Here is an 18,719-nt window from a genome sequence, read left to right as displayed (position 1 = left end):
GAACATTTTCCATTCTCGGCTACAGCGGGGCCAAGCATGACGCTTGCCGGAGCTAAACGAAGAGACGCGGAATTACGCGAGAGGTCATTTGGAAAATGAGCCAAACTGATATTTTCCACCATAGAGACGTGCAGACTTCTGGCACGGAAATTCCGCGCTTCGGTTTCTCGCGTTTCGCTGTAGTGGGCGTTGAACCATTTGATGTCAATAGAAGCAGACAACCGAAGTTCTGTTGCCGTTTCTCCGCGTCTCAGTTGGCGTTTAGCTTTACCTCTATTAAACGCACTGCTTCCCTGTGGGGAACTCCACGTGCAGATACGGTGTTGAAGCCTGAGGTAAAGCGTCCTAATTTTACACGCAGCACCGTTAAGAAGAGCTGGTACGTTACTTCCTGGTTAACACTTAACCAACTCTCTCCGTCGCACGAGAAGAAAGCAAAAAAAAACTTTCATTTTTACAGATGCGTTTTGAAGCAGCGGCGTAGTGGCTTCTGTGAAGCTGTTTCGTCTGCTTTTCCGTTCCCAGAAAACACAAATCATGTTTGACCTTGAAGGATGCCGACCTCCGCAGGAGCCAAGGTTCAGTGCAGGTTATTAGATTCTGCAAACGACTCTCTGAGGTCAGTTGCAAATCACGAGCTACGGAGTGGTGTACGTAAAAATGGTGTCTCAAATTTCAACAGCACTCACCTTTGTGACCGTGATCCTACCGCTGGTAGCCACCAAGGAGAAAATACGTAAGTAATAATGGGGAAGTAACAACTTACTTCCTTCAGTAACTATTAAGGGTAGGATTTTGATGCATTTGCTTCTTTTTTTTTTGGAAAGCCCAATGCATTGATCAGTTAGATATTAATGCATTTCGAAAAAAAGGAGCCAAGCAATGCATATTTTATGGGGGCATTTTTGCATATTTTCCGATATATTGCATTTTTAGGGTGTTTCATGGCATTTTTGAGAAATTTTAACAAGTCTTCTAAGCATTATCCTTTTTTTTTTAGTTTTTACAATGTTTGGCTTCAGTATGGTGTTTTAGGTCCACTTTATGCACAGGACTGGAGCTACAGTTTAAAGTGGGATACGAACAAATATGTGCCTCCACCGAGTATCGAACCCGGGACCCCTTGATTACAAGGCGACGACGAAGTTTTCACAAGGGAAGTGACATTTCTTAGTGTTTTGGTTATTCTTCAAAAAAGCAACCGGTGATGTAAGGAGTGATCTGGTAAGGCACGCAAAACTCAGTCTCACCCCTGCGTAGTACACCTTAGTAAATGCATCTTGCAGGGCAACGAGGCTGTGGCGCCTAGATCCACGGCCATGATAATCCTCTGTCGAGTCATGTTGTCCTACGTCCTGAGTGCCTTTTTTAATTTTTAAAAACTGAGTAAGTAAATTTTTAATCGGCACATTTTATTTTCTGTGTACGGGCCCGCCCTCAATTTCGTTTCAGCTAAGGGGCTTTTCCTTGCATTATGTAACGGGGAAAAATAGCCTATGTGCTGGTGTACCCATAATATCAAAATCAGCCAGTCAAAAAGCAGCCCACTTGTCTCTAGCCAGTACAAAATTTTCGGAACAACAGCTTTGGTTCCAGACAATCTTGTGAATCCTTCCTTCTGGAAAAAAAATCTAGTGAAAATAGTTGAATTGGTGTTTTAAGTCCACTTTATGCACAGTAAGGCTAATCGGGACTGGGCCCACAGTTTAAAGCGGTATCCGAACCACTATGTGCCTTCACCGGGAATTGAATCCCGGACCTCTTGATTACAAGGCGATGACGTTACCACTACGCCATCGGGGAAGCCATACTAGTTAGAAAAAAATGTTAATAACCCCAAGAAAATGATTCAGGTTTCTAACAAATATGAACGCTTTACTACGCTATGTTCAATTGGTGATGTCTTGTCAGGAGATTTTCTTTCTACTGGACAACTACCAAGATATTTGCAAGCTGGTGACATAATTTCCTTTAAGTATGCTTCTCTAGTATCGGTAGAAGTGGAAATAAGCTTTTGAATGTTCACGTCTTTGTTAAGAGACAATCGGCAGTCACTTTGCTTCGACAATCTACGCATGGTGTGAGTAGTGTATTACAATACAAGACTGCTAAAATGAACACTGTTTTAATAGGCATTTCAAAACGTTTGTAGAGAATTTTGGTGTGTTCTAGCTAATTATTGCATTTGTATAAAGAATTTGCTGCTATTTTATTGTGCATTAAAATCTTATCCCTAGTAATTAAATACAACGAAATTACCTTTATATATTTGTACTCGTGTTTATGAGAAACTCGAGATTTTCACAGATACTACATTTAACTATTTTAATATATTTTAAATCACACACACGCTTGATTTGTGGTTTTAAATTTTAAGGAAACATAGTGAAATTAAATTTGAGTTGGAGTTTTTAACTTCACTTTATGCACAGATAGGCTAATCGGGAATAGACCTACAGTTTAAAGTGGGATCCGAACCACTGTGACTCCACCGGGTATCGAACCCGGGACCCTTGATTTCGAGGCGACGACGTTACCTCTACACCATTGGGGAGGCGTTCTTATTTGTTTTCTTGGTACTTGACGATCTTTTCCTGCCTCTTTGAAACTCCGTTGACGAAAAATTAGATGAAATTGAAGGCGTTAACACAAGGAGGTCCTATCCCAGTGTCTGGCAAAAAAGTAATATTCGTGCTGAATATCCGTGGCGGAGTGGTTAGTACAGCGCGCTACGATGGCAGGGGTTCCGGGTCGAATCCCATCCTGGGCATTGATATTCTTGAGCGTGTCCCTTCATCATATCATCACTTCCAACTTATTATCAGTCGTATCATTTAATGTTCCCAGTTACAAAACACGTCCCAAGCACAAAATCTTTCATTGGCAGAGAGCGAAAACTTCAATTCTTTCTACCTCTCCGGTGTGGAGAGCGTGCAACTCTTTCAACACAATTTCATGTGTAAATAACACAATTGATATTTTTGGAATGAGTTTATACCATTTAGAAATACTATTACTGGAACACTGAATCTATTGTAGTAATAATATTATGTAATTATGTAATTAGAGCACTATAATTGGGTTCAGCCTGTTGAGCTCTATCAATAAATAAATAAATAAACATATGTGTTTTGTTGTTAGAGATTTTCATAAGTTTGGTCTCCCTTGTATTATTTTCAACAAAGAATGGTGATTTCGTTCCCGATGCCGTTCTTATTAAGGTATTTAGGCAAGGAAGCCCGCAAGGGGGGAGTACGGAGGGCACTTGTCTCCCCTGAGATATCTGAGGGAAATTTCATGTAATTCGAATGGTGACATTGTAGTGACATGTATACAAATAGTATTGTTTTCTGTTATTTGCAAGCTGGAAGTTTCAGTAATTAACTACCTTATCTAAGAAAATAGAGATAGGACGTTTTTACCAGACATTAGAATCATGTTGACTGCGGTAAATAGGGGTGTGCAGAATGAGATTGGAAAGGGAAACTTTACAATGCCGACGATTGGAACTGCATAAAACTCGTCAATTCCCGACATACTCGAGCCTCATTTTGAAGTACTTTTTATTCTTTAAGTGCCCTTTCGCACGTATGGAGAGCAGAGTAAGCAGTCTCTGCTTGTCCCAAAAAATACAAAGAACTATTCATAAATAATTTATAAACGCTTTTGGAAAGAAAATCGAGCGAATCCAATTTCCCATTTAAATAGTGGACTCAAGTCTCAACATACGTCGTTGCCTTGTAATGAAAGGGTCCCAGGTTCGACACTCGGTGGAGGCACACAGTGGTTCGGTTCGCATTTAAACTGCAGGTCCAGTCCCGATTAGCCTTACAGTGCATAAAGTGGACTTAAAAACACATAAGCAACCAAAATTAAGTCTCAACAACGCAGAAGTATTTATAATTCAATTTGTATTTATGATTTGCATAATAATAATAAACGGGAAAAATGTAAGTTTGTATGAAGGGAAAGATGTGAAATGTTACTCTACTTCCCCCTTCCCCTCCTGAGAAAAAATCCCGCGAGCGCCCTTGGATTTAGGAAATTTATTCTCGTTGAAGCTCCGACACGCCATAACATGGTAGCAAATTGATTTCAAAATGCATAGAATTATGTAATTAGCATTGACGTCCATACCTCATAAAATGCTTTCATAATATCCCTGAGGCGAATGCTGTCTCACGGTTCAGGAAGTGGTGGTTAGTTATCTAAAAAAAGAAGAATGAAACAGAAAAATTGATATTTTTTGCTATTGATGCTGCACGGACAATAAATTAAAATGCTCGTCAAGGCTACCAACAGATAACCTTCAGTGCATACAAATGTCAAATATTATCCCATGATTCCCAGGTTTATATATGCAGGCTGGGAAATCAGGTACATTTTTTATGTTCGATAATCTTCGTGTGACGCAGTTCGGAGGACTCGGAATTTGCACAGATTGACTTACATGAAAGGTAGACACGTATCTAGAAATACATTTCGGGGGAGTCCGAACTGAATTCCTCAATAATAATAATAATAATAATATAAATAAAATTAAAATAATTGTATTAAATTAAAATAATAATTAATATCTTATTATTACATGAATAGGTATAAAGACAGTTTAAGAATCATTATCAAGTACGGAGGAAATAAATAACCCTTGCTTATGAAGAAGAAAAAAGCTAAAAACATATTTTCATAATTTAATTTTAGTACTTAGGACTTTAGTACCCTGGATCCACCCCTAAATACGTCCTTGATGAGAGGTACTTTTTGTACATTCTTTTTTTTTAAATGTTAAAACATAATGGGAAAATAGTTCAGATTGCTTCGTAAAAATTGCATAAAATGACAGGTTTGAAATGCAATTTCTGTTCACTTGATGTTTTGCATTGTTCACGAACGTAACTTAAGACTTAATGGTAAAATAATTGCATAAACTATCAAAATAATAATAATATAATTCTTCAGAAAATATGGAACTTCTCAGTGGCGCCATCTGTTGTGTTCCGCTTTCAATCCATCGTGAAATGGTTATCGTGGAGTAATTAGCAAGGGTCTGTAGGGCTTGAGCCTCCTTAAATTATCTTAATCAAAAATAGAATATTTTTTATCATAAGAGTATCAAAATATTTAGTTAATTTAGTTCTTGAATTTAGAGAATTGAAACATTGCACCGAATAACGCTGTATGGTACTTTTGGGAATGTGCTGAGTTACCAGTGCTATGCTACGGCCCTGCTTCTACAGGCTACAAGCCAGTCATAAAGTCTGATGTTGCCCAAAGATTGCTACTGTGTTTGCATAAGGTTTTATGTTGCTTCTACTGTAGTCCAGTAACATACAACAGGTTTTATCCGTTGTTCTCGCATTCAGTGAAATGTGCCATACAGCGTTATTCGGTGCAATGCTTCAATTTTCCAAAATACTTTCGTTAAGGTAGGCTATATTTTCGAAAACCGAAAAGTCGCTCGTAAAATATTATATTAACCACTCATAAAGCAACAGGTAATGTGTATTTATACACGCTATATTCGTTTCATGTTAGGTCATGCAATAGTTTCATGTAGGCATATCTTTGTGTTGAATTTTTGACACTATAATTTAAACATCGTTGTACTCCCACAGCAATTCTAAAAATCAACTCAAAAGCATATTGGAATAAATTTTGGCACGAATTTGTTGAGAGACGAAAGAATAGATGTGAAAGAATCTGTGGAAAAGAAGAGAGTTACAAAAACTAGAGAGAGAGAAAGAGAAGTGGAAGATAAGAGAAATAAAAACAAGCCAGAGAAAGAAAGAAGAAGCGAGGCAGAGAGAGTGAGAAAACGAAAACAAAAGCGAGAAGAGAAGGAATTAGAGAAAGAGAGAGAGAATTTTGAACTAGAGATATAAAGAAAGTAGACAGAAAGCGACAGAAATGAAGAAAATGCTACAAACAGAAGGAGGGAAACAGAAAAGAGATTGATAAACACGAAGAAAACATACTAGAGCTGAGAAAGACAGAAAAAGATATAAGAAAAGAAAAGAGTTGAAATAAAAATTAAGTTTTCTTTATATCCCAAGGCGAAAACTGACCTTACCTATGCTCTTACCCATGGAAAGATTATTACAAGGAGTTTTTCATGATACACGGTTTGCGTTCGTTCTGGAATTTTTGAAGGTCTTTCACTTGACATATGACTCTCCTCATATTCTCCAAGGAAAAGGCTGTGGATCCGGTTTGCCATGGGCAGAAAATAACAATCAGGTTCTTAGGGTATGTTACGTAAGAAGAAGATCTTCATGTACCTCCCCCAAGTCCTTTGCGATTCGCACTGAGGTTATATATTGCACAATAGATGTCGTTACGAGCATTATACAACTGAACTTAAAGTTTACTTTGTCAGGAAACATATTTAAAGGTTTAACGTGGGAAGGTATTCCATCATAATAAAGTCTAAAGTATCTTATTTGTTATTATAGTCAGATGTGTAGTTTTGTTTATTTTTTATTATCTTGTATATAAAGTTCTCATAGAAACTTTTCTAAAGGGGGTTAAAGAATGCAACACGGAAAAGTGTTTTCTTGAAGAAGGGTCTAAAAGGTTGTAGAAAAGTGCTCTCTTACGCGCAGATTAGGCTGGGAACCGAAACCGTACGTGACTTAACTGGGAATCGAACACGGGACCCTTCAATACGACGACAGCGTTGTCAGTTTTGGGTCTGGTACAGGACACACCCAACTGTCACAAAAGACAAAACTGAGAGCTCCAAACCTGAGTCTCCTAACCTAACCACATACGTGGGCGTACCCAAAAGAAATTGAACTAATTTTTTTGTGAACTTATTTATTCACAATTTAAGTACAAACCTTCAATCCCCTTCAAAGTACTCTCCACTTGCATTAAGACACTTGTCCAATCTTTGATTCCATTTTTCAAAACATTTTTTAAAGTCATCTTTTGTGATGCGTGACAGCGTCTCCGTCGTTTTTTTTCTTCACCTCAGCAACATCAGCAAAACGCTTTCCTTTCATGCCTCCTTTCATTCTAGGAAACCAAAAAAAGTCGCACGGGGCAAGGTCAGGCGAATATAAGGGGTGAGGAACAGGGGTCATACCATTTTTGGTCAAGAATTGTTGTACAGACAGTGCTGTGTGAGCCGGGGCATTGTCATGATGGAAAAACCAGTCACCCGACTGCCACAAATCGGGCCGCTTCCGCCGCACACTGTTGCGCAATCGTTTCAATACTTCCAAGTAGAAAGCCTGGTTAACTGTCTAACCCTGCGGAACAAACTCTGAATGGACGACTCCTCTCACATCGAAAAAACAAAGCAGCATTGTTTCAATGTTTGATTTCACCTGACGAGCTTTCTTGGGGCGCAGCGAACTTGAAGTCTTCCACTGGCTTCATTGTTGCTTCGATTCGGGATCGTAAGCATAGCACCACGTTTCGTCACCTGTGATAATTTTTGAAAAAAAGTGTGGATTATTTTGGGAATCTTCTTTCAAAGCACGGCATGCTTCCACGCGACCTTGTTTTTGTTCAGCAGTCAGCAGTCGTGGCACGAATTTGGCAGCCATCCTTTTCATTCCTAAATCGTCTGTCAAAATTCGCTGCACTCCAAGTCACTCCCGACAGCTCCACAATTTGTTCAATGGTCCGTCGTCGATCTTCGTTGATGATTTCACGAATTGTTTCAACATTGTCATGTGTTCGGGCCGTGGAAGGACGACCAGAACGAGTTTGTCATCAATTGACATTTCACCATTTTTGAAACGGGAAAACCACTCAAACACTTGAGTTTTCCCCATAGCATCGTCCTTGTACGCCGTTTTTAACATTTCAAGAGTTTCTGTTCCACTCTTTCCGAGCAAAAAGCAGAATTTCACCGCCGCACGCTGTTCCCGAAAATCAGCCATTGCAAAAACGACGATCACACAAAACAGCTGTCACTCTAAACTCCACCGAAACGTGTCCTGACCTGCTTCAGCGACGGCACTCGGCTTACGGACTTAGGTAGGTTCGCTCTATGCGCTCCTAGCGGCAAAACGCTGTACTACAAAAGCTCTGCCCACCACAAAATTAGTTCGGTTTCTTTGGGGTACGCCCACGTATGTATGCATTATTAAACCTAATCGTAATTGTGATGTTAGGTGGGCCACGTTTAGAGCTCTTCGCATTAAGTTTTTGTCGTCTGGTGAAAGTTGGGTGTGCACCGCACCAGACCTCTGCGTCATCGGGGAGGGTGCCGTAGTAATCGAGATTGCATTTTTAGGGGAGAGAACAAAACAATAAAAAGGAAAATAGAGTTGGAGAGCTTTTAGTCATGAGACCTACCTTGTATGATCTTGCTTGTAATTAAAAATAGGCTTGTCGTGCCACGATACTACGTATCCCAAAACAGCAAAGCCAAACCACAAAAAGATTGACTTGAACTTTCTAGAAGGAATTTAAAACGTAAAAATATTTCAGAATCTGGAATATCGTAGAGGTTTTTCGATAAGATTGTTATTGTTATTGATTTGGTGTTTTAAGTCCACTTTTTGCACAGTAGAAACAGTACAGGACAAACGTTCACGGAGGTTACTTTTTAAGGGTAGCTTTTCAATGAGTACATACACAGTGTCCCAAAAAGGTACTTTACAACTTTGATGTCATACAGCACAACTTGTAATTGACATAGAGGAATATACTTTGTTGTAGTTGATTCACCAACAACTAAAGTTCTTTTTTGTCAGTTATTGAATAAGATGGTGCACCATCACACTGGGCCTTATATGTGAAAATATCCTGGGCAGTTGGATTCGAAGATAGTCCAATTGTATGGCCTTCTGGATCCCCTGACATTACACCCCTGGACTTCCATTTGTCAAAGTCAAAGTGAACAGCTCTCCTATCCTTGATCTTGATGAGTTGAAGGCCAGAATAAGGCTATCAAAGTTGTAAAGTACCTTTAGGGACACCCTGTCTAATGCTATTGTAATAGATGGATTAAAAACACTCAAATCACGAGATTGATTCCTCGACAAAGCGAAAACACATACAGGTTTTTTGGCCCTGCATTATTGAAAAAAAAAAATAGGACGATTTGAAATCAATAGGTGGTTCGGGAAATGTTTTGAATGCTGATCACGAAAATGACATCCATTTTTCTCATCTCGTCAGGAATCTTCACAATTTCACAATCAAAATTCTCATATTCGCCATTACATCTATTACTTAAAGCAACAAAATAAATTTATGGAAGGGAAATTTCGGTTGTTTAGAAAGCAATAGGTGATTCTGGAAGTATTTTGAATGCTGATCACGGAAATGACATAAATTTCTTACCATCAAGTCAGGATTTCCCCTAGGCCAGGATTCTTCTACACGTCACTAAGTTCAATCAATTGATTGATCTTGCTTTAATTTACTTCGCTTCTTGTGCTACTTTTGGCTAATTTGCGAATATGGAGATAAGTGATGACATGATGAAATTGATGAATGGACACTCACAAACATCCATGCCAGATCCATGCTCAGGCTAGGATTCGAACCCGGGACCCTTATCGTCGTAGCGCGATGTGCTAACCAACCACTAGGCCGGCTAGGTTCAATCAACCCACAATATTATAACATTGAGTTTTGGACATTTTATGAAGGTAATTTTTATGTGATATTTCGAAAATAAAACAACACGTAATGCTGTGTGGTTTTTATACACACAGCTGGAAATTGGAAAGTATGTATGTAAAAGAGTATTTCTTTGTACATGCTCTGGCCTAGGTTGCTTTTTCCCGGTAGTCGGGGAACCCAACGGTTGGGTTCTCTCAACGGCTTCCCTGTTTGGAAGGTAAGAATAGGACGTTGCCTCGGTGGTTTGGGGGCGGGTCGTTTTTCGGAAGTATAAATACCGGTTCCGACTTGTTACGGTCTCTCTTATGCTCTCAGATCGCAGAAAGTGGCCGTCTGTCAATGAATTAAGACAGTGTTTTGGATTCATCGATAAACACAAAGAGTAACACCCGCTTTAGACGAAAGCATTTTCCTTAGCACTTTTCTCAACATTTATGCCATGACTAAACTGCTACCGTGTAAAGTGAAAGATCTTATGGAATTTGTCAAGGATAGGCTCGGTCTGTATCATTTTTCGTAGCGTAACCAATCAGAAGCGACCTCTAGATCACGAGCGCAGTTGTAATGGCGGCCGCGTGAGATGTAAACAACGTATCACTTCACATTTTTAAAACACGATAATTATTCAACCAAGAGGAATTACGCTTCGTATTAAATGGTTACAGGTAGAGAAGCATGGCACTGATTAAATATATACTTTACAACGTTTACTGTGCACGTATGGAAGAATATTTTAGTTTTTTCAATTGTAAGCACCGGGTACTCGCCATATATGGTGCAACTCGACGTACTTTTCATGCTGTATATGTTATGCATTGTAATCGCAAAAGCTAGCCGAAAAGTTCCATGAAATGCTTCCGTGTAAAGTACTATCTACTATAAGATTTTTTGAAGCTTTTACATAGCATTTATTCTAGCAAGAATACTAAAGGAAATGCTTTCGTCTAAAGCCGGCCTATGCTTCTTATGCGTAGGGACCTCTGCGTGATAAACTGCGGGAGCGGGTTAGCGCTATGCTAAATAGTGCACTTGTAGAGTTAAGTCTTGATAAGTGCAATTCTCTATGTTATGGGGCAAAAGGCAACCCAGAGCAGTCAACATAAAAATTGGACTTATGAAAAGATGTATATACAGCGGAGGGTAGAAGTGTAAATAAATTTTATACATAAAGAGATAACTATGTGAGACATTATTCCTGTCAACAGTAATCAAAATTCATACAATTTTTATGTCAATGTGTCTTATAAAGATAGAAAATGTATTAAATGCTTACTATTCTATAAACACTTACAGTTCAAAATTGGAGGATTTGTATTGTACAAAACCAATATATTTACCATCTCCTAAACAGAGCCATCTATTGGGGAAATGGTGGAACTACACATTTACACATTTCATTAAATTAAGGCAGCTAATATATTGCTGTGTTCTGATGTGATGGATAAAAATGGATTTTACTTTTGAAATCAGAATGCTGAAATTATTTAGACACTACAGTCATCTGCGAGACATCCAAACCCATGTAGACCAGTGACCTTCAATCACTGGCGTGCGCAGAGGGGCGGTTGAAGGGGCTACAGCCCACAGAAATATTTAGAAAAAAAAATCAAATGAAGGTTGTAATGAAGTCTGAGAACAAACATAAAATTACCAACGATAACCACTTTTGTGTTTGAATAACTTTTAAAACAAAGGTTAAAATGGTAATTGGAGCTCATATCTCATGACCATAAAACGCCAACAACGGTTTTCCCAAAATTGCTTTAAGCCGATGTATTCTATGATCCAAGCAAATATTTAATCTCACTCTGTTCAGAAAAGATTAGACTCATGGCACTGAAGCCGCGTTCATATTCAGCAGTTCATGTTGGTACTATTTCAATTTAATTCACATAATCCTTGAATGAGGTGGAAATGTGTTTTAAATTTTCTATGTAGATGTGAAAATATTTAATTAACGCACACATGCTTTCGTTTACATTAAAGTTCACGTGATACGTCTTCATAAAACACACGTTTTTGATCATCAAAATGCCATGTCTGTGCATTTAATAGGACTACATCGAAAAGAAACCTAAGTCTTCAAACCGGCTATTCATATTGTGCACCAAAGATTGAAAACATTGCTTTCGAACACATGCCTTCTCTCTTTGTCCTCTTACACAGTGAATCAATCGTTTTCAATGTTTAAAGATAATCGATCGTTTTCAATGTTTCAAGATAATCGATCGTTTTCAATGTTTCAAGATAATGGATTGTTTTCAATGTTTCAAGATAATCGATTGTTTTCAATGTTTCAAGATAATCGATTGTTTTCAATGTTTCAAGATAATCGATCGCTTTCAATGTTTCAAGATAATCGATCGTTTTCAATGTTTCAAGATAATCGATCGTTTTCAATGTTTCAAGAGAATAAATCGTTCTCAATGTTTCAAGAGTAGCCATATCTGTAGGTCCAGTCCCGATTAGTCTTACTGTGCACAAAGTGGACTTAAAACACAAACTCAAACCAACGCAACTCAAAGAGTTTGCATGTTTGTTCGCTACTTTCAAATGAGAAACGAGCCCAAAATGAGGTCCAGAGCTTTATATGTTCCGGAAATATTTGTTCTTAAAATAACCATAATTTTTTAAAAATAAAAAAATAAAATGTATTTATGTAAAAAACAGTAAATCTATATGTGCTCTTCTAACATGGAATTTTCCAAGCTCAAACATTTTATTTATGGTAACACTGTTAAGCCTTGTTTCCATGTTAATAATTCATAAAATGCTGAGCAAAGTAAAATTTATTGTACAAAAATATATACTCAAAACATAACGTTTCCACCCTCTGACAGGGTCTTCTTCAGGCGATTCACAATAATTATTTTATTAATTATTTTATTTATATATGTGTGTGTGTGTGTGTCTATATACAGGGTGCTCGGAAATTCCCCTTACAAACTCCTAGGGCTAGTAGAGGGGACTGAGTTGACGTTCCGTTTCCGTGCTACAACCATGACAATGTGTCGGATGTGCCTGTGTTGGTATGCAACCGGGTAGGCAGTACATGACTTCCGCAGAGCACCTGATGACCTAAAGTGTAATCATTTATTACAACATGTTAAATGAGGTGTTACGTAAGGTACAGAATTGAATGATGTGTGACAGTACATAATACAAACAAATTTATTTGGTAACAATGCCAAGGCAACAACAAATAAACGTACTTATTCATTGATCACAATAACACTTGTGTCGACAGTGGAACGCAACAATTTGTTTCTGTCTTATGCACTGGTTTTTCGCATACGGCACTGCTCAACTACAACAGTGGCTCGATATGACGACCACCAACGTCGTTGCACACATTACACCGCCGAATCATTTTCCGGTACACTCGCTCCAAAACACCGATGTCCCGTTAGTTTCTTGTGCAGCGACCAGAACTCTTGCCAGCAGTTCTTCCTCTGTCTCTACATGAGTCTCGTACACCATACTCTTCATACGAGCCCACAAGAAATAGTCCAATGGCGATAAATCCGGCGATCGTGGGGGACACGCGGTTGGATCACCTCGGCCTTAGTGTTGCCCACGAGACGAGACTTTGGCCTGTCTCGTCTCGTGGAAATGCTGTGAAATGCTGTCTCGTCTCGAAAATATTAGTTTGTCAAAGGGACACATGATCAATCTCGTCTCGTCTCGAATTTTTAAAAGCCTGTCCCGTCTCGTCCCGTGGGCAACACTACTCGGCCTATCCATCTTTGCCCGAATCTTCGGTTAAGATGTCTCCGAACGTCACGTGTAAAGTGAGGCGGTGCGCCATCGTGATGAAACCACAGTTCCTGACGGACGTTCAATGGCACAGCATCCAAGAACAGGGCCAATACTTCCTGTAGGAAGATCAAGTACGCGGCACCCGTTAGCCTGGTTTGATACCGCGGCAGGGAAGACGTCACGTGCCATCAGGTGACCTTCTGACGTCATGTACTGCCTACGAGCACAGGCACATCCAACACATTGTCATGGTTGTAGCACGGAAACGACATGTTTCCGGACATGGGTTCCTATTCCAAATATTGTCTACTCATTCCCCTCTACTAGCCCTAGGAGTTTGTAAGGGGAATTTCCGAGCACCCTGTATACATGTATGTATGAATGTGTGTCTGTTTATACACACACACACACACACACACACACATGGAGGACGAATTTTGTACTTCGCAGATGAAAATTGTTCCTGCGCCACCATCCAAGTTCACATGTTCAGCCCCACCCCCCACCCCCACTATGAAACAAAATTCTGCGTACGCCTGTGCCTTCGATCATAATATTCTAACACTTGCACTTTTTACTTTTCAGCTGATTACTTCAAAATTTGCCACCGGAGTGATCCGGAAATCAACTCTTGTATAAAGGAGTCCATCACATCTCTAAAGCCGTATCTAATAAAAGGTAGGTAAAAGAAAGCAAAAACAAAAACAAAATGTATTCGTTTGTCTTCTCATTATACTTTGAAAGCTTGAACAGCGATGGGTATGATTCGAGTCTGTGGCGATGTCCGTCGTAGGGTGTGGGTTAGTGATTGTGTGACTTACGGCTTGACCAAGATGAGAAAAAACTCTGTGTCGCTGTTAGGTGAAGGGGTCGTTGGCGATTCAATCAGCTGTTTGCCATGTAATCCTGTTCCTGTATTGCCAAAATGTGGGACTTTCTGCAGCGCATAGTCGTCACCTTTATTCAGAGCCAAGCGTTTGTGTCATCACGAAGAAGAAAATCGTACACAGAGATACGAATTATAACACCATTAAGCCTTGTTTCCAGGATATGAAAAACTCAATATGCTGACCAAGGTAGAAATTTATTTTATTATAAAATATAAACTAAACGTAACGTTTCAACCTTATAGCAAGGTCTTCTTCTCAGACTCTGCACCAAGTACAAATGTAACAAGGTACAAAACAGGACGATATATATATACAGAAAAATTCCTCCCCTCCAAACTATTAGAAAGTTGTTCTGGAACATTCTAGCAGGTGGCTTTCCCTTTTCAATGTACTTCCACCTGAAAGGCTAAACATTTTCTTCCATCTGGAATGTGGTTGGACTCTTTATCTCACGCTCATTTTCCTTCATTCTTCTTCCTTCTTCTCTCCTCTTTCTCTCTTGTCCTTTCCACTCTATCTAACACCTTCTTCCATTCTTTGTTTATCTTCAGTCCCTCATTCCAGTTCATTGTGTCTTCTTCACCTTTCTTCCCTATTTCCTTGGCCTCCTCCAATTTTCTCACTAGTATTCTCTTCTCCCTTCCTATCTGCTTAGCCTCATCCCACTCTATGTCATGTCCTGTTTCTCTCGTGTGTTTAAATATTGCATTTCTCTCTCTCTCTTAAGACTTACATCATCCCTATGTTGTTTCAACCTATCTTTCAGTCTCTTTTCGTTTCTCCTATGTACACACCCTGACATTCTTTACATTTTACTTCGTAGATAATCCCTTCCTCTTCCTCTTCCTCTTCCTCTTCTCTATTTTCCATTTTCTTGTTTGCACGCAAGGGGAGAAGTCATGTACACGGCAATACTGTGGCAGTCGGGCACAAGCTAAAGGGAGATGAGAGGAGAGAACAAATGACTGTCCACTTTAGTTCACGAGTTTACTGGGGTTCATCTTGGTTTAGCTACACATTTTCTGTCAAATTGTATCTCCCTCGCGTGCCCCACCCTTCTCTTTCTTCATGAAATTCTGTGCCTGTGTGCTTGTGGTCTGGATGTTGTTGTAAAATGATAAATATTAATAGAGAGTTCTACAATCTCAAAGAATAATTCTGTTAAACAGGTAGGAAATATCTGTTTAATTAAGTGTAGTTGCAATTATTTGATTTGATGATTTAAGTTCACTTTATGCACAGTAAGGCTAATCTGGACTGGACCTACAGTTTAAAGTGGGATCCGAACCACTATGTGCATCTACCGGGTATCGAACCCGGGACGCTTTGATTACAAGGCGACGACGCTACCACTGCGCCATCGGGAGGCCGTAGTTGCAATTATACAACGTTTGTAATTCGCTGTACAGATCGAGGGCCTAGGTCTCCCCGATGGCGCAGTGGTAACGTCGTTGCCTTGCAATCAAGGGGTCCCGGGTAAGATTCCCGGTGGAGGCACATAGTTGTTCGCATCCCACTTTAAACCGTAGGTCGAGTCCAGATTAGCCTTACTGTGCATAAAGTGGACTTAAAGCACCAACTCAAACAATCAGTCAATGATCGTGGGCCTAACTGGCGGTTGACCTACATAGCTCCAGCTGTTCACCAATCGATTTCGGCGGTGTGTGGCTCGATGAGTGTCAACAACTTCAATTGCGAAGTAAAAGCTGTAGAGGTAACATCACTCTCCCGTAGCAACGTTGCGTAAGCCCGTTTCTGTCAGTTGTTTTTATTGGCTTGTTTGGACAGTATTTCAGTGTTTTTATACTAATTTTCCGTGCTTTGTGTACTATTGTACAACTTCTCTTTTCTAGTAACAACGCTGATCAACGCTCTCACTTTCTCAGTTTTAAAGTACGTTTGGCAACATGCTGTGTATCCGACGCTCATTTGTTTCGTCTGGCAGCAACTTTCGGTGTCTTGTGACACGAAAATGCCCGATGTCAGTCGAAGAGAACAACTGATCGCTGATTCGTTTCTTCCCAGCCGCAAGCTGGACATGCGATCAGTAGAAGTGTCTGGAAAATTTTCATTTCAGCAGGTGTCATTCCAATTACTCAATTAAATACAAAGAAAGGGTATTATTTTTTAAACGATTTTTTATCCACAAAATCATTTCAGTAGGTCATTAATGTTGTCCAAAATCAAAATGGTATAGGCGGATTAACAATAACCGATTTGATAATGTAGTTCAATTTTGATCGTCGATTTTGGATATTACTAAAGTTGCTTTTGTCTTCCAGGGATCCCAAAGCTGAATATAATCCCGATCGACCCCCTGTACATTCCCCGGATGGAGCTAAGCAACGAAGGGTCAGGGGGATTCACGTTTCGCAATGTCCTGAAGAATCTCACCATATATGGCCTGAAGGAGTTTCGCGTAGCAGGCATTAAGTAAGTGAAATTCATCGCAGTAATTTGACACCTACACGTGCATGCGCTAAAATACATGTCAGCCCTCACTACCCTGCAATGGAAAAAAGTGTTTGGAAACTAATAGCTGATTGTTTTACATTTTCGGCTACAGATTTCAGAAAAAGTATCAGAAAAGTTCCATCGCTTAAGGTTTGTCACAAAATCCCTTTTTTGTCCATCGCTTTCGGCTTTCCTAACCAGCAATATAAACAACTAGTCTACAAATCTGCTCACTAGGTGGCAGTACTGCGGTTTACTAAATTAGTTTAAGAAACTGGTAAAAATAGGCTAAAATAATGCAATTAGGAATAATAAAATTATAATACAACATTAGGTTATACTGTTTATTTGACAGGATTAAATACTCCAATCAGAAAATAAGATGTAATTTGTGTAAAACATCAAACACTCAATGATTTACTTCAAACTCTCTCATATATTTACTAAACTGATCGAGGGCTGGAAAGTTTATATGAACTAACCGATCTCTGAATAAGTGTTAGTTTTTTTTCACCATTCATTCATTCATGTATTTGGTTTGTTGTTTTCGAAGTGTCGCATTAAGCCTGGCTTCTATTTGAGCTGCAGCAGAGTTAGTTAGTGACGTGTGTTGCTTGATAGATCTGCTAAAACTCCTGCTTCTTCGCATGAAGTTCCATCTGCTTTGTGGTTGTTGTGGTAGAGTCTACTTGACTCATCTCACCCAACAGGTCGTTACGTGCCGGGGCTTGCCCCGAGTTGATAGCTTCCTGGAGATGAGGCCTGCTCGAAAAGGTTTATAGTATTTATGATTAATCTATGGGACATTGCTCAAAAAAAGGTTTATTATCCATTTATGATAAATCAATATACATGAAGTATAGGCACTTTCTCTGAAGCTGTGATTCACCTTTGTGGACATAAGAATCAGCCATCAGATTCCAAACACATTTTAGTGACCCGAATTTTGCAGGGTAGTGCAATTTATGCTAATAAGACCTGAACAAAATATAGATATTAAAACAGGAAGTAAGAAAATCAGAACAAAATATATTTTATTAATTATAAGGTACTAACTCCATAAAAGATTATGACGTAACTGCCAAAACGGAAGGCGCAATTTCACTTTCACAAAATGTAACATTTCCTTGAGTCAACCAAATTTTCCATTATCTTAAAAATAAATAAGATCTGTATCTGTTACTTCTACTATTTATTGTCTTCATGAGTTGTAATGTTAATAGAATTATTACTATGTCTATTTACTCCTACAAAACATTAAACGAGGCTCAGCCATTATAATCGTCTGTTGCGTCCGTTTGAATTGTTGTCCACTTTATGCACAGACAAGCTAATTGGGGCTGGACCTACAAGCTTAAAAGGGATCCGAACCACTGTACAATGCGCCTCCACCGGGTATCGAAAGCGGGATCTCTTGATTACAATATGTGTTGTGTCATCCATATATGTTTACGATTTTGCCTTCATTCGTTTCATATTATTACCATTCGTCCTCATCGTCGCGATTAGCCAAAAGTGGCAGAAATTCGACGTTTAATAAACACAACGAAGCATTAAAAGAACTTAATTCACAGAAATATTAGACTTTAAAATAATATGCGACTCCGATGTCTTCAAATTTCCTTTTAATTTGTATATATTTTTGATTATTTCTTTCACCTAAACTTCTGCCTGAATTTCCCTGCACCGAAGTAGTGGTAACGTGGTCGCCTAGTAATCAAGGGGTCCCGGGTTCGATACCCGGTGGAGGCACATAGTGGTTCGGATCCCACTTTAAACTGTAGGTCCAGTCCCAATTAGCCTTTCTGTGCATAAAGTGGACTTAAAACAACAATTCAATCAAGCAATCAAAACAGTCAAGTGGTAACACTAGACGAAACTGGATTGCACTTTGGACATGGCTACAGCCACGTAGAATGAGGACGGGCCACTTTTTTTGCATTATGTACTTCAACATTCGTACTCTCACGTATATTGATTTGTTGTCATAATTACTAATAATGAACATTGAGGGTGTTTATCTGAATG

At 39.2% G+C, this 18,719-nt stretch overlaps 1 protein-coding gene across 1 annotated transcript in view; it reads left to right on the top strand.

Annotated features, from left to right (window-relative positions):
- Window positions 1–506: 506 nt before the first annotated feature.
- LOC145994297 (protein takeout-like) overlaps window positions 507–18,719 on the top strand; it is a 29,796-nt gene continuing 11,583 nt past the window's right edge. The window contains exons 1-3 of the mRNA XM_083130401.1: window positions 507–736; window positions 13,933–14,025; window positions 16,520–16,670. Coding sequence (XP_082986527.1) covers window positions 661–736; window positions 13,933–14,025; window positions 16,520–16,670 — 320 coding nt within the window. The 5' untranslated portion in view covers window positions 507–660. The remainder of the gene's footprint in view (window positions 737–13,932; window positions 14,026–16,519; window positions 16,671–18,719) is intronic.

This window comes from Lepisma saccharinum, chromosome 10, assembly GCF_977018435.1.
Source record: "Lepisma saccharinum chromosome 10, izLepSacc3.1, whole genome shotgun sequence".
Classification (NCBI taxonomy): domain Eukaryota; kingdom Metazoa; phylum Arthropoda; class Insecta; order Zygentoma; family Lepismatidae; genus Lepisma; species Lepisma saccharinum.
Note: the sequence above shows the minus strand (reverse complement) of the source record. Positions and strands in the feature narration are given on the sequence as shown.